General features: G+C 37.3%; 1 protein-coding gene across 2 annotated transcripts in view; it reads left to right on the top strand.

Moving 5' to 3' along the window:
* Positions 1-13872, top strand: part of LOC102489471 (disintegrin and metalloproteinase domain-containing protein 5-like) — a 61879-nt gene that overhangs the window by 25093 nt on the left and 22914 nt on the right. For both annotated transcript variants that reach the window (XM_006164742.3, XM_006164743.1), the window contains 3 exons: positions 2587-2776; positions 8405-8500; positions 12192-12390. In XM_006164742.3, the coding sequence (XP_006164804.1) occupies positions 2587-2776; positions 8405-8500; positions 12192-12390 (485 nt within the window). The remainder of the gene's footprint in view (positions 1-2586; positions 2777-8404; positions 8501-12191; positions 12391-13872) is intronic.

Below are 13872 nucleotides of genomic sequence, written 5' to 3'. Positions count from 1 at the left end.
ACATAAATAGACAGAGTTATATCTCGTATTCATGGATTGGAAGAATAAATCTTATTGAAATATTCTTTGGGCTGCCAGGTGGCATAGTGGTTAAGGTGCTGGAGTCCCACATGGCTGATCACGGTTTGAGTAACCAACCTGCAGGCGTGCTTTTTCACGTTCCCTCTCCCTCTCTCTGCCCTCTGGTAAATTAAATAAGTAAATTAATGAAATGAAATGAAATGAAATAATTCTTTAAAAACTATATCCATAATACCCAAAGCAATCTGTAGATTCAATGACATTCCCATGGAAATATCAAAATCATTTTTTTTTGTAGAATTAGGAAAAAATTCTTAAAATTCATGTGAAATGACAAAAGACTCCAAATAGACAAGAAGTCCTAAGCTCAAAGAACAAAATTAGAGGCCTTATTCTGTACATTTTCATATACATTTTTTAATCAATTACCAAGTTTCTATAAGAAAGTCCCACTGGGATTTTGATAATACTGCATTTTTCAATAGCATAATTCAATTTCAGGAGAATTACCTTAACAATATTGAACAATAATGAATTTGTTGATCCTTTGATAAGGTACATGTCCTCACGTCTTTAAGTCCCTTTTAGTGTCGTTCCGAAACGTGTTGTATTTTACCATTTATAGCTCTTGCACCTTTTTTTGGTTACATTTGTTAAGCATTTTATCCTGTTTTATGCTATATTGACTGAATTGTCTTTTAAATTTCACTTTTGGCTGCTCTTTGCTAGTGCATTGAAATAAAATAGATTTTTATCTATTGACCTTGTGTGCTGAAAACTTGTGAAGTTTGTGTAGATATTCTGGGAGATTCTATTTATGGATTTCTCAAGAGTTTCTGTGAACAGAATTTTGTCATCTGTGAGTCAGAGTAGTATTTTATTTCTTTGTTTGTTTTTTCCTTTTTAGCTTTTTTTGCATGTCTTTTTATTTATAGCTTGGTTATACTTGAAATAACCAGTCCAGTGTGGATGGAAGTGGTGAGAGCATATTTTTGTCTTCTTTCCAATATTAGGAGAAAAGCATTCAGTTTTTCAAGATGCTATTGTTTATGAAACTGTAGCACGATGTTAGCAATAGTTTCTTTTCTGAGATAAAGATATTATCTAAACTAGCATCCTTATTCCCATGTTTCTTTTGTTTTATTTTTCCTCATTCTGCCATCATCACACGGTGTCATGTGTCACTCGTGTGCTCTCTGGGTGGCAGAAATGTCCCCCCTCCTGCTGCCTCATTTCCTTAAGTAGAAGAGGGATGTCGTAGGCTGACAGTGATGAAGAGGCCTGCTTGCCTGGGCATTTGTGATCATAGGAATTTTCCTACTTGTGGGAGCCAAAGAATGATTTCCTGGCTATATCGTGGATCCTTTTTGCCAGTGTGGCCTCCTTACCTGGTGACTCTGGGAATTTGAGACCCAGCAAACCAGGTCACTTCCCTTTGACAAATTACTGTTAGCAGGGATTCTGATTACTCTCTCTTGTTGGTTGTGGCCAGTTCCCCCGATGTTTTTAGTAGGGTTCCCATTCGATCTTAAAGAGTGAGCCTACCCTGGGTTGTTGCCGGGTAGTGGTTCTGAACATATTGGGCCTATATCATTGTCTTCTGTTGGAAGGAGAGATGGAAGGTGTACAACTGCTGTGTGGTTCCTTCAGTCTGAGAACCCAAACCTGCTTCCCTCCCTCCCTCTCTTTTCTTTCTTTCTTTCAATTTTGCCAGAGGGCATGTGTACTCACCAGAGAGAGACCAAAAGACAGAGAGGGAGGAGAGAGAGAAAACACCTCCCAATGGAGTGTGGTCATGCGTCAGTCCCTTCCACTCCGTTTCTCCATCATGCTGGACTTTTGTGCACACAAACACATTCCTAGCATCTTCTTCAAATTGCCAGGGCTGGGATTTGGCTGTGGTTGTCCACGTGGAATCTGGGTCCCTTGACCATTTGACCACAAGGCCAGGCCATACTTCCCACTTTCGACCTTTCAGAATTCTCCTCAAGTAGCTTCTTACGTTATTCTCAGATTTTTGACTTGTCCTTAATGAAATGAAGCAGGAAGAACAAATCTTTGTCCTTTTATCTAGATTGAATATACGTAATTTATTTTTATTTGAAAAATAATTAATGATAGAGAGCAGAAACTCTAAAATACGTTATTAAAGTCAATATTAATAAATTTACCATGGCATTCATAGACACAGTTCAAAATAAATAAATCTATGTGAAATACTGAGCCCCAAATTTAAATTTCAGTTGTTTGAGCCTAGGAAGATAAATAAGAATGAAACAGCTAGTATGTGTAAAGACTTAACAAAGGTCATAGGATACATACCAAGCATTGTGTCAAACAGGATGGAAAATAAAAAAATAATTTTTGAATAATTTTTTTTCATTTTTTTGGTAGAATTAGAGAAGTATATTAAAAACATGTTAGCAATACAATAAATATTTTTGAAGTGTGCTTATTGTTTTCCACTAACTATAATGAAGTTTATATCTCTTTTTAAAAATGGGAAGTAGAGAGATCTATACCTGTACTGTTTTTTGTCATGCTTATTTTTTTAATATATTTTAGGTACTCTAGCGGTGTAAAGGATTTTAGCACCTGTAGCTTGGAAGACTTTAAATATTTTGCTTCTAATGGTGACTTTGGATGTCTTCAGAATACACCTATCGATGTGCCAGCTTATAGACAAGCCCCAAAGAAAATATGTGGCAATGGACAATTGGAAGCTGGTGAACAGTGTGATTGTGGCACTTTAGAGGTTAGTGGAATTAAAAAAATGATTAATTTCATACAAATGTATATAATAGGTACAAAGAGGATGAATACGTTATCTTTTAGTAAAATAAATTTGTAAAAGCTACTCTTCTGGGACCAGCAGATGGTATAATGATTACGTTGCTGGACTCCCATGTAGTTGACCACTGTTTGAGTCTCATACCTGGTGGCTTAAAACTCGTGATGGCTGTGTGTGTGTGTGTGTGTGTGTGTGTGTGTGTGTGTGTGTCCAAGACCTTGAGAGGAAAATGGAGGAGAAGGGATTGTGGCATGGCCATCCCTCCAGGGGGTGATTTATCGCTTTCTGTGTCTCTGTCTCGCTCTGTCTCACCAGTGAGTACACATGCCCTATAGCAAAAATATCTCTCTCTCTAAAAAAAGGGTACTCTTCTTTTAGAAAACATTCTAAGTGTAATGAAGATCATTCATGAAAAACCATAGTTGTCATCATAATCAATGAGAAACAACTGAACTATTTTCTAGTACAATCTGATACTGGGTAGGTATACCCATTCTCACCACTTTAGTGAACACAGTGCTGGAAAAGAAAAGAAAAACAATCAGACAATGGGAAGAAAAGGCATCCAAAATGGAAAAGAATAAGTAAAACTATCTTTGATTGTAGAGAACATGATTCTGTATGTCAAAAAACACCAGATATTCCAGAAAAAAACTTTTACAACTAAAAAATAAATTCATTATGGTTGCAAGATACCAATTAAAGCTACAAAAATCTATATATACAGTTAATGTCCTAGGAGAAAAGAAATCAAGAAAAAAATCCCATTATACTAACATCCAAAAAAAAAAAAGAAAGAAAGAAAACAAACAAACAAACAAACAAACCCTTTAGGAATAAATTTAACCATGGAGGTGAAAGATTTCAAACATTATAAGACATTAATGAAATAAACTGAAGAAGACTCAAATAAATAAAAAGATATTCCATGTTCATGAATGGGATGAATAAGTATTGTTAAAATATCCCTACTACTAGGGCCAGTAGGTGGCATAGTGGTTAAGGTGCTAGACTCCCACATGGTCAACTGCGTTTTGAGTCCTGGACCTAGTGGCTCGAAACTCAGGCCAGGTGCCAGTTCGTGTGTGCCCAAAATCCTGAGGACAGAGGAGAAGGGATTGTGGCGTGGCTGAGGGATGTCACCACGCTGGGCCTACTATTGAATTCTTTTTCATGCTTGTACAAGCTATATTCATTAAGCTGAAACTGTTTCAGTATCAGCACTAACACAATCAACAAAACCATAAATTGGATCCTCACTGTATTTGCCAAATTTCTTACTGTGAATATTCTCACTAAGGTTGATTTCAAGTGACAAATACAACATTACTGAATGCTGAGCTGGACATCCGCGAGCCATAGCAGACTGTTACATAGATGTGAGCTGGTCCTGAGTCCTTGGCCAAGTCAGATCTGGTCCTAGGTCTTGTAGGAGGTTATTATAGTTTATTATATAGTTATTATAGTTTATAATATAGTTTATTATATTTTCAAGTAATTATGTATATATTTTTTCTTTTTAAAACAGTTTATCTGTTTCTTTTATGAGCAAGAGTGATGAGAGACCTATGGATAAATAAGTCACAATAGAAGCTAGACATATCTCTATCCAACAGAATATAGCCATACTTCAGTGGCAATTTATAGATTTAAATGGAAGTATTAGAAAAGGAAAAAGAAAAAAAAAAAACAATGAGCTAAGTGTTTCATTTCTCCTTTCTTTTTTCTTTTTTTTTTTTAACTTACTTTATTTTAATTTGACAAGATAGGGACAGAGAGAGAGAGAGAGAGAGAGCGAGAGAGCGAGCAAGAGAGAGAGTGAGTGTGAGAGAGATGGGAAGTGAGAAAGCAAGCTGCCAGGTCCCGGACTTGAACCATAGTCAGCCTTGTGGCAGTCCAGTGCCCTTAACTACCACACCACCTGCCTGGCCCTCTTCTTTCTTTTTTTTAAAGAGAGATATTTTGCTACAGGGTGCATGCACTCACCAGAGAGACAGAGACAGAAAGTGAGAGATCACCCCACACCTCACACCACACCCCCCCCCCGGGGGGGATGGCCACACTACAATCCCTTCTCCACCATTTTCCTCTTGAGATTTTGGGCACACACTCCTAGCATGAGTTTTAAGCTCCCAGGTCTGGTACTTGAACTGTGGTTGACTATGTGGAAGTCCAGTGACATAACCATATTGCCATGTACTGGTCCCATTAAGTGTTTTTTCCAAGATGTTAGGAAAGAACAAATTAAATTAAATGAAAATCAGAGAACAGAAATAATGATGGTTTGAGCAAAAATTAATGAAACGAGCAGTAATCATGCAATAGATAGTGTGAAGAAAAAATGTGGTTCCTTGGAAGAACTGAAAAGAGAAAAAAATTAAGAGAATACTGATGATACTAAAGAAGGAAAGGCCTAAACAACTAAGGTTAGTACTCTGAAACAGAAAATTTCAGAACTGCAGCTAGAAAGAGAGGATGGTATGAGGAAAAAAATTAAATGTGATTATTTAATGAAATCGATACATTATAGGGATGGCAAAATTTACAAATATCCAATGAGAAACAGAAAATCTGAATGGCCTCACGACTAGTAAATAGTCATACCTGTATTTTAAAACCTTTCACAGAAAATACAGCCCAGATGGTTTCTCTGATCAATACTAATTAGTTTTTTTTTTTTTTTTGAGGTTTTCGCTATAGGGTGCGTGCGCTCGCCAGACAGACAGAGAGAGACATAGAGACAGAAAGCGAGAAATCACCCCCCAGAGGGGATGGGCACGCCGCAATCCCTTCTCCTCCATTTTCCTCTCGGGATCTTGGGCACGCACGCACACGCGCCCGGCGTGAGTTTTAAGCCACCGGGTCCAGGACACGAACCGCGGTCGACTACGTGGGAGTCCAGCGACAGCCATTACGCTAACTGCTGGTTCCCAATACTAATTAGTTTTTAAAGAAGTAATAATCCCAATCTTTCTACGAGCAGGTCTTCATTTATTTTATGAAGCCAATGTAAACTTGGTACAAGAAAACTTTGGGAAGCTAAGGATAAGAAAAAATACATTAGAGGCAGATTTATTCACTAACCCAGAACAGAGATCCTGAATAGATACTAATAAAAGCTGAGCTTATTTCAGTAAGTTTGACTTAATACTTGATAATAAAGGAAGATTATCCACTGAGTAAAATTAAGAAAAAAGCCATATGATTGGTCCCATGTATAAGAAAATGACCTCTGCTAAGATCGAGCATCCGTTCATAAACGGTGCCGTGCAGTGCTCTTCAATAGGGCTTTGTGTGGTGAGGAATGTCCCGTGCTGCTCAGTGCATTGCTCTCCTCATGTGGCTGACGAACACCTGGAATGCGGCCTGTGTGACTGAGGAGTTACTGACTTCAGTTTATTTGAATAAATATTTAAAAATATAATGATTATTATTTTATTACAGAGTCTTGCTATGTGGCGGTCCTCCTGCCTCAGCACCCCCAGTAGCTGGGACTGCTGACACGGGCGCTCACATGTAGTTCTTCAGAACAGACCGGGAGCTAGACCAGACCTCCCTTATGGTCTCATGGCTGAGTAGAGTAGCAGGATCAGCCAGCATGTGCTTTGGTGGCTGGGCCTTAATGAATTTAGTTCATTTACATTTAAATTGCTCCATGTGGTTACTGGTTACTACGTTGGGCAGTGCAGTTTTAACATCCATAGTTTTCAAACTTCCTTCAGGGAATTGGAATGGATATATTGAGAAAAGGAGTAAGAACAGTAAATACTTATGGTTTTTATAAACATTATAAACAAGGTTATTTAACTTTGGGCCGTATATATGAATAGTTCTGCTGATATGTTTTATTATAGATCTATAGATGTAAAAATATAAGAAAATGTTTAAAGAAAATGTTAGTTAATAAGGTATCTAATAAATATTTCCTCTAGGCTTTGGGTACATGTAATATTGTTCAAATTATATGGTATATAGCCAAACAATTTATTTCTTCTATAAAATACTGAATGAGATGTTGATTTCTATGAATCTTGTACAAAGAATGGGTTTCCCTGGGGTCAGCCAGTGTCATGGTGGTTAAGGCTGCTGGATCACACATGGTCAACTGTGTGGTTAGAGTCCTGGACCCAGTGACTTGAAAAACACACTGGGTGCATGTGCATATGTGCCCAAGATCCTTAGAACAGAGGAGCTTGTGGCGTGGACCTATTCTGAGGGCTGTTTTCTTACTACAACCTTCCCACCCCTCCACCCTCCATCTCTGCCTCTTTGGTGAGGACATGTGCTCTCTTACAGAATTAAAAAAAAAAAAAAACAGAAAAGAAAGAAAAGGAATGGGTTTACTGAAACTATTCATTTAAAATTGGTGCATACTTGCATCTCATTTAGTTTTGTCACTATGAATATTCTGAATTGTTTATCTGACATTTCCTTGAGTTCCATCATACTGTCTGTGGATGATGAGGAATTTTTTTTTTCCCTTGGGGGAGAAATATTTTCCTGGTTTCTCATATTTCTTGTTTCTCTGTGCTGGTTTCTGGAGGTAATTTCTTGGAGGTAATTCTGAGCATTCAGAGGCATGTGGGAGGAGGTGAGCCATGACCTCTCTGTAGCTCTGTCTCCCTGATGCTCATCCTGAAACCTGCACTGTTGTTGCTGAACTGGAAATTCCAAAGGCCTCCCAATTTCTTGAGAATAATTGCACCTGAGGGTGAGTTGCAGGGTTTCAACTGAGGAAGAAAGTAGGGGGTCACACAACTGTGCAATTGGGAGGCAGCGGAGGTCCCAAGATGATCTCAGGCCTCAGTCTTCTCAAATTAGTCCAGCCACTGTGGAGAACAATATGGAGGTTCCTCAAAGATCTACAGATCGAGCTACCATCTGATCCAGCTCCTGATTATCTACCCAAAGGATAGGAGAACACTTAGTTAGAAAAGTGCTTGTACATCTGTGTTTATTGTGGCTTTATTCACAATTGCTAAGACTTGGAGACAACCCAAATGGTCTTGAACAGATGAATGGATTGAAAAAGTGTGGCACATATACTCTATGGAATACTACTCATCCATGAAAACAAACAAAAACACACAAGACCCTGGCATTTGATAGAAAGTGGTTGAATATGAAAGATTTATTGCTGAGTAAAGCAAGTCAGACTGTGAAAGAGAGACATTGTGTCTTCACTTAATATAGACTGACTGTCCACACTATGCCAGAGACTGAAAGATTAGAGGATATAGAAGCTTAGAAAATGGTTACAGATTCTGGAGACTACGGGAAGAGGTTGGGAAAAGGCTGAGAGTGAGAGGAAGGGAATCAAGGAGAAAAATAGAGAGAGGCATGACATTTATGGGACATGGAAGTGGATGATTATCTGTTGATGATAACATATATAGTGTCTTCAACTGGACTGGTATGAAGTGTGTTCATGTTGGGTTAAATTCATTTGACAATCTGTAGTGATATATAGTGATTGAATGTATGAAAGAAATTAAAATAATAATAAAACTGCATACTTTGTAAAGCTGTCCATTATAGTTTAATTTGATAGTATCTAATCGTATATGATTAACACTGAGTGTTTGCTTACAGAACTGTACTCACAAAGCATGCTGTGATCCTACATCATGTTTATTTAAAGGTGATGTACAATGTGGCTCAGGAGAATGCTGTGAACAAAATTGCAAGGTAAAAAGTGATGTGTATTTAATAACAGCTCAGCAGTACATTTTCTGAAATACTTGCTTCAAGGAGATAGAGTATCTGTCAGTACCATATTTGGCACTTGACACTATATTCTACCCAAGCACCATCGAACTCACTCTCATGAGTAAGTCCATTCAGTCATCTATTATTTCCTGTACTATACTCTCATGGACACAATGCCTGAACTGTCCTCCTTCCCAGCTTGACTTCTCATTTCCACATGCCGTTACCAGTCTTCATGTGCTCCTTCCACGGTTTCTCTGTGGTAAACATCTGCCTGTCTGTGGATGATGAGGAATTTTTTTTTTCCCTTGGGGGAGAAATATTTTCCTGGTTTCTCATATTTCTTGTTTCTCTGTGCTGGTTTCTGGAGGTAATTTCTTGGAGGTAATTCTGAGCATTCAGAGGCATGTGGGAGGAGGTGAGCCATGACCTCTCTGTAGCTCTGTCTCCCTGATGCTCATCCTGAAACCTGCACTGTTGTTGCTGAACTGGAAATTCCAAAGGCCTCCCAATTTCTTGAGAATAATTGCACCTGAGGGTGAGTTGCAGGGTTTCAACTGAGGAAGAAAGTAGGGGGTCACACAACTGTGCAATTGGGAGGCAGCGGAGGTCCCAAGATGATCTCAGGCCTCAGTCTTCTCAAATTAGTCCAGCCACTGTGGAGAACAATATGGAGGTTCCTCAAAGATCTACAGATCGAGCTACCATCTGATCCAGCTCCTGATTATCTACCCAAAGGATAGGAGAACACTTAGTTAGAAAAGTGCTTGTACATCTGTGTTTATTGTGGCTTTATTCACAATTGCTAAGACTTGGAGACAACCCAAATGGTCTTGAACAGATGAATGGATTGAAAAAGTGTGGCACATATACTCTATGGAATACTACTCATCCATGAAAACAAACAAAAACACACAAGACCCTGGCATTTGATAGAAAGTGGTTGAATATGAAAGATTTATTGCTGAGTAAAGCAAGTCAGACTGTGAAAGAGAGACATTGTGTCTTCACTTAATATAGACTGACTGTCCACACTATGCCAGAGACTGAAAGATTAGAGGATATAGAAGCTTAGAAAATGGTTACAGATTCTGGAGACTACGGGAAGAGGTTGGGAAAAGGCTGAGAGTGAGAGGAAGGGAATCAAGGAGAAAAATAGAGAGAGGCATGACATTTATGGGACATGGAAGTGGATGATTATCTGTTGATGATAACATATATAGTGTCTTCAACTGGACTGGTATGAAGTGTGTTCATGTTGGGTTAAATTCATTTGACAATCTGTAGTGATATATAGTGATTGAATGTATGAAAGAAATTAAAATAATAATAAAACTGCATACTTTGTAAAGCTGTGCATTATAGTTTAATTTGATAGTATCTAATCGTATATGATTAACACTGAGTGTTTGCTTACAGAACTGTACTCACAAAGCATGCTGTGATCCTACATCATGTTTATTTAAAGGTGATGTACAATGTGGCTCAGGAGAATGCTGTGAACAAAATTGCAAGGTAAAAAGTGATGTGTATTTAATAACAGCTCAGCAGTACATTTTCTGAAATACTTGCTTCAAGGAGATAGAGTATCTGTCAGTACCATATTTGGCACTTGACACTATATTCTACCCAAGCACCATCGAACTCACTCTCATACGTAAGTCCATTCAGTCATCTATTATTTCCTGTACTATACTCTCATGGACACAATGCCTGAACTGTCCTCCTTCCCAGCTTGACTTCTCATTTCCACATGCCGTTACCAGTCTTCATGTGCTCCTTCCACGGTTTCTCTGTGGTAAACATCTGCCTGCAGCCCTTTCTTTCTGTCTTTTCTTCTGAACAGTCTACCTCACACAGGGTCAGGAAGTTAGATCATTTCATTTTATTGGCTAAATTCGCTTCACTGTCTCATTGCTACATTCATTTAGTCTCTTTTTATTGGCACCATTTAAAGATTTCCCCAGTAATTTTCTGAAATCTCAAGAAGAAATAAACAAATGCTTGAACAAGATAAATGGTAAATATTCTTAAGAATGGAGAATGAATATATTTTAACAATTAAGTTATTCTGGGATTTAGAAGGGAATGAAACAAAATAACATTGAAGGTGAATGAAATAAAGAATGATTATGGTTAAGCTACATTTGCAATGTAAACATGAGATTAACAATAAACTTAGCAGATATTGGAATTTCTGTGGCTCAAACTAGTCATTGACATGGAAGATAAAATAAAAAAAGATAAAGTCAATGCAAGGATTAGAACATAGTGAGGAAAATGGACCATGTCAAAAACATAGTAAATTTAAAAAATCAATATCAAAAGATAAAGCAGTGTCTTCTGGTTAAATGTGATAGCAAACCATAATTCTATTTTACCCATCCCTATAACTAATGTGGAGCAACAACATACAGATAAAGCAGAAGGAAAATATCCAGATCAAAATGCAGTGAAATTTGGATGAAGTATGAGGTTGATGCACATTTATAATTTGTTTACAGCTTAAACTTGTTAATTTATTCACTCATTCAGGAAATAGTCTACTCCACACCGTGTTGTGGGCAGTATTAAAATAGGATGAACACAGAAAAAATATCAAACAAGATAATTTCAGATAGTGACAAGTGATCTAAGAATAGAATAGAATATTAATAGTATAAGGAACTAGCAAGAGGTTATTTTAGCCAGGGTAAATAGAGGAATGTCTCAGTAGAGTAGATCTGAGCTAAAACTTTAATGACAGGGGAAGAATTGGTACAGAAACTTCAGGCAATTAATGAAGCAATAGAATGACCTTGAGAATGGGATATGCATAGGGGAAGGAGAGTGTTTTCCAGTACCCAATCACATTGTGGTTTGTCTTCTCACTCACCACTTGAATTTGTATGAGATTTGCTACAGTAGCAAATACTTGTTGACAGCTTGAGAAAAATGTATGGATAAAACCTATTTAGGGGAGATAAATGTTATATAAGCTGTACCTTCCACTCCTTTCAAAGCTAGAAAAAAAAAAAAAGAATATTCTTTGCATAGGCCATGACAAGTTGGGGCTTGAGTTGAAGAAAGGAGTTTGAAAAGATTATGCTCAGGAGTTTCCTGGAAAATGTAGCTATGCACAAAGGGAATTCCAGGAACTATCAATTAAAGAGTATGCGTAAAGACAGCCGAGATACCTAATTAGGGAAGTTATTTTTATGTTGTTACCAATGTACTTTGTGAAATAAACTTTCTCCTATGTGTCCTTAAAGTATCTTAAAACCATAATTTTTTCTAAATATTTCTGATTTGAATTTGTTTTGTAAAAGATTTCTGACTTCTGCTTTAAGGTTGACGTATAGAGAAACCAGAAGTTGTTCGTATGAGCACAGCCATCGTAGGTTATAAGTAATTTTTATATTAATTCCTTAGCTCTACTTTCTTTCTTTTATGGTAGTCTGCTTATCTTTGTGTTTTTATCTTCTCTTATGAGCATTGCTTATTTTTCTTAATGAACAAAAAAATTCAACCCTTAATCTCTATGTGATGCATAAGTAATTAATAAGACTTAATTTTTAAAATTGTTCTTAGCAGTTCAGGAAACAAATAGATGGAAATTAGAGCCTAAAGAGAAAGGAAACTTAGGTATCATTGATATGTAATATTTTCTTATGTTCCTTCTCCTTCCTAGTTCAAACCAATTAATACACTTTGTAGAAAATCAATGGATGAAGATTGTGACTTCCCTGAATATTGTAATGCGACTCTCCCACACTGTGGACCTAACACTTTTGCACGCAATGGGCAATCTTGTATGTCAGGCGAAGCCTTCTGTTATGATGGAACTTGTCGAACTTTTGACAAACAGTGTAAGGCATTAGTTGGAGGAGGTAATGACCATAATTTTTTTCTTAATTCTAAATTTTGTTTATTCTAAAGTCTGATATTCAGTTCTCTAGAAAAATAATGTAAACATAATTTGTTGACTAAAATCTTGCCTAGTGTACATTAGTATGAATGGAATTCACAGTTTTCATAATTATGAAAAACAAAATAGAATCTCTGAACTTATATGACATTCTTGTTCACGCAAGGAAGAAACCTCAAATGGAAATGCAGCTTTTCACAATATATATTAGGTTGTGTGAAAGTCATGACAGATTTTCTATGCAATAATGCATCATGACTTTCCCAATAACTCAATAGAATGTGTTCACTGTTTTCAGCATTTAATACCCTGAAATTTCAATGTAATCCCCGTGTAAGATCAAGCAGTGCTTTAGCTTAGCTGAAGCTAAATGTGCTCTGGATTAAGAAATCGATTACAGCCAGTGACGAGTGTTTGATGAGCACTGGGTAGCTGGGTGAATACCCCTCAAATATGACTTGGATTTTAATAATTCACATAGCAAGTAACATTTATTTTAATCTAGAGAACACAGATAAGGCGGTTACTAAAAGGTACTTGATGTAGTAAAAGTATCATTGGCATCTCAGTTCAGTAGAAGCAATTTTGAACTGTTTGAATTAGTAGTAACATATCTGAAACTCAATCGTGCAAAAAATGGAGAACCAGTTTTCCACCCAACCATTTTATCCTGGACGTCTTTATAACTCTTTTATTTCTTTTAAATGGTTTTACTTACATTATTCATGAGCGAGTTAGTGTACACACAAGAGAGAAAAAGAAATGGTGAGAGAGCCACCTCCAACACATTCCCATTACACTACAATCCTCTGCCTTCTACTGGATCTTAGATGTGTGCCCACCTGGACTATTTCCAGGTCAGCTCAGGATCTGAACCTGGGGTCAGTCACGTGGACTCCGGCACTGCAGTTCATCCTACCACTGCCTGCAACCCCCAAGGCTGTGTCTACAGCTGTTTCACAAAGTAATTTTGGTAATGTCGAATCAGAAGTTGTTTTCCCGTGGGCAGTGTTCTCCCTTTGAAAAAGCATGGTTGGGTACTGAAATGTGATATTAGAATATTGAAGCTTATTTTTTAGAAATTTTGCATTACTTTTTTAGCAATGCAATTGATAAAGACCTAGAGGCAGGCTGAAAACATCAAATAGGGACAGCGCAGAAGATCCACTTACTTTGGCTGGAGGTAGATCTAAAGGAGACTTCCTATTTTTGAGATGCTATGTAAACCTCGAGGGAAATAAGGTGGAGACTAAGAAAATCCTTAATGTATTCTTGTCTAAGTCTATTGGATAAGTCAAATGCAGTTAAATAGTGACAATCTTCAGGAGCACGAAAGAATGCTGAACGCAAGTCTATCAAAATGACAAACTGAACTTCAGGCAGGACTGAGGAATATATACAGTTTGGTTTAGACACAACTGAAATAATCTCATTTGGCCTTTTT

The sequence above is a fragment of the Tupaia chinensis genome, unplaced genomic scaffold (assembly GCF_000334495.1).
Source record: "Tupaia chinensis unplaced genomic scaffold, TupChi_1.0 Scaffold143705_1, whole genome shotgun sequence".
Classification (NCBI taxonomy): Eukaryota; Metazoa; Chordata; class Mammalia; order Scandentia; family Tupaiidae; genus Tupaia; species Tupaia belangeri.
This window is presented reverse-complemented; position numbering and strand designations above follow the sequence as displayed.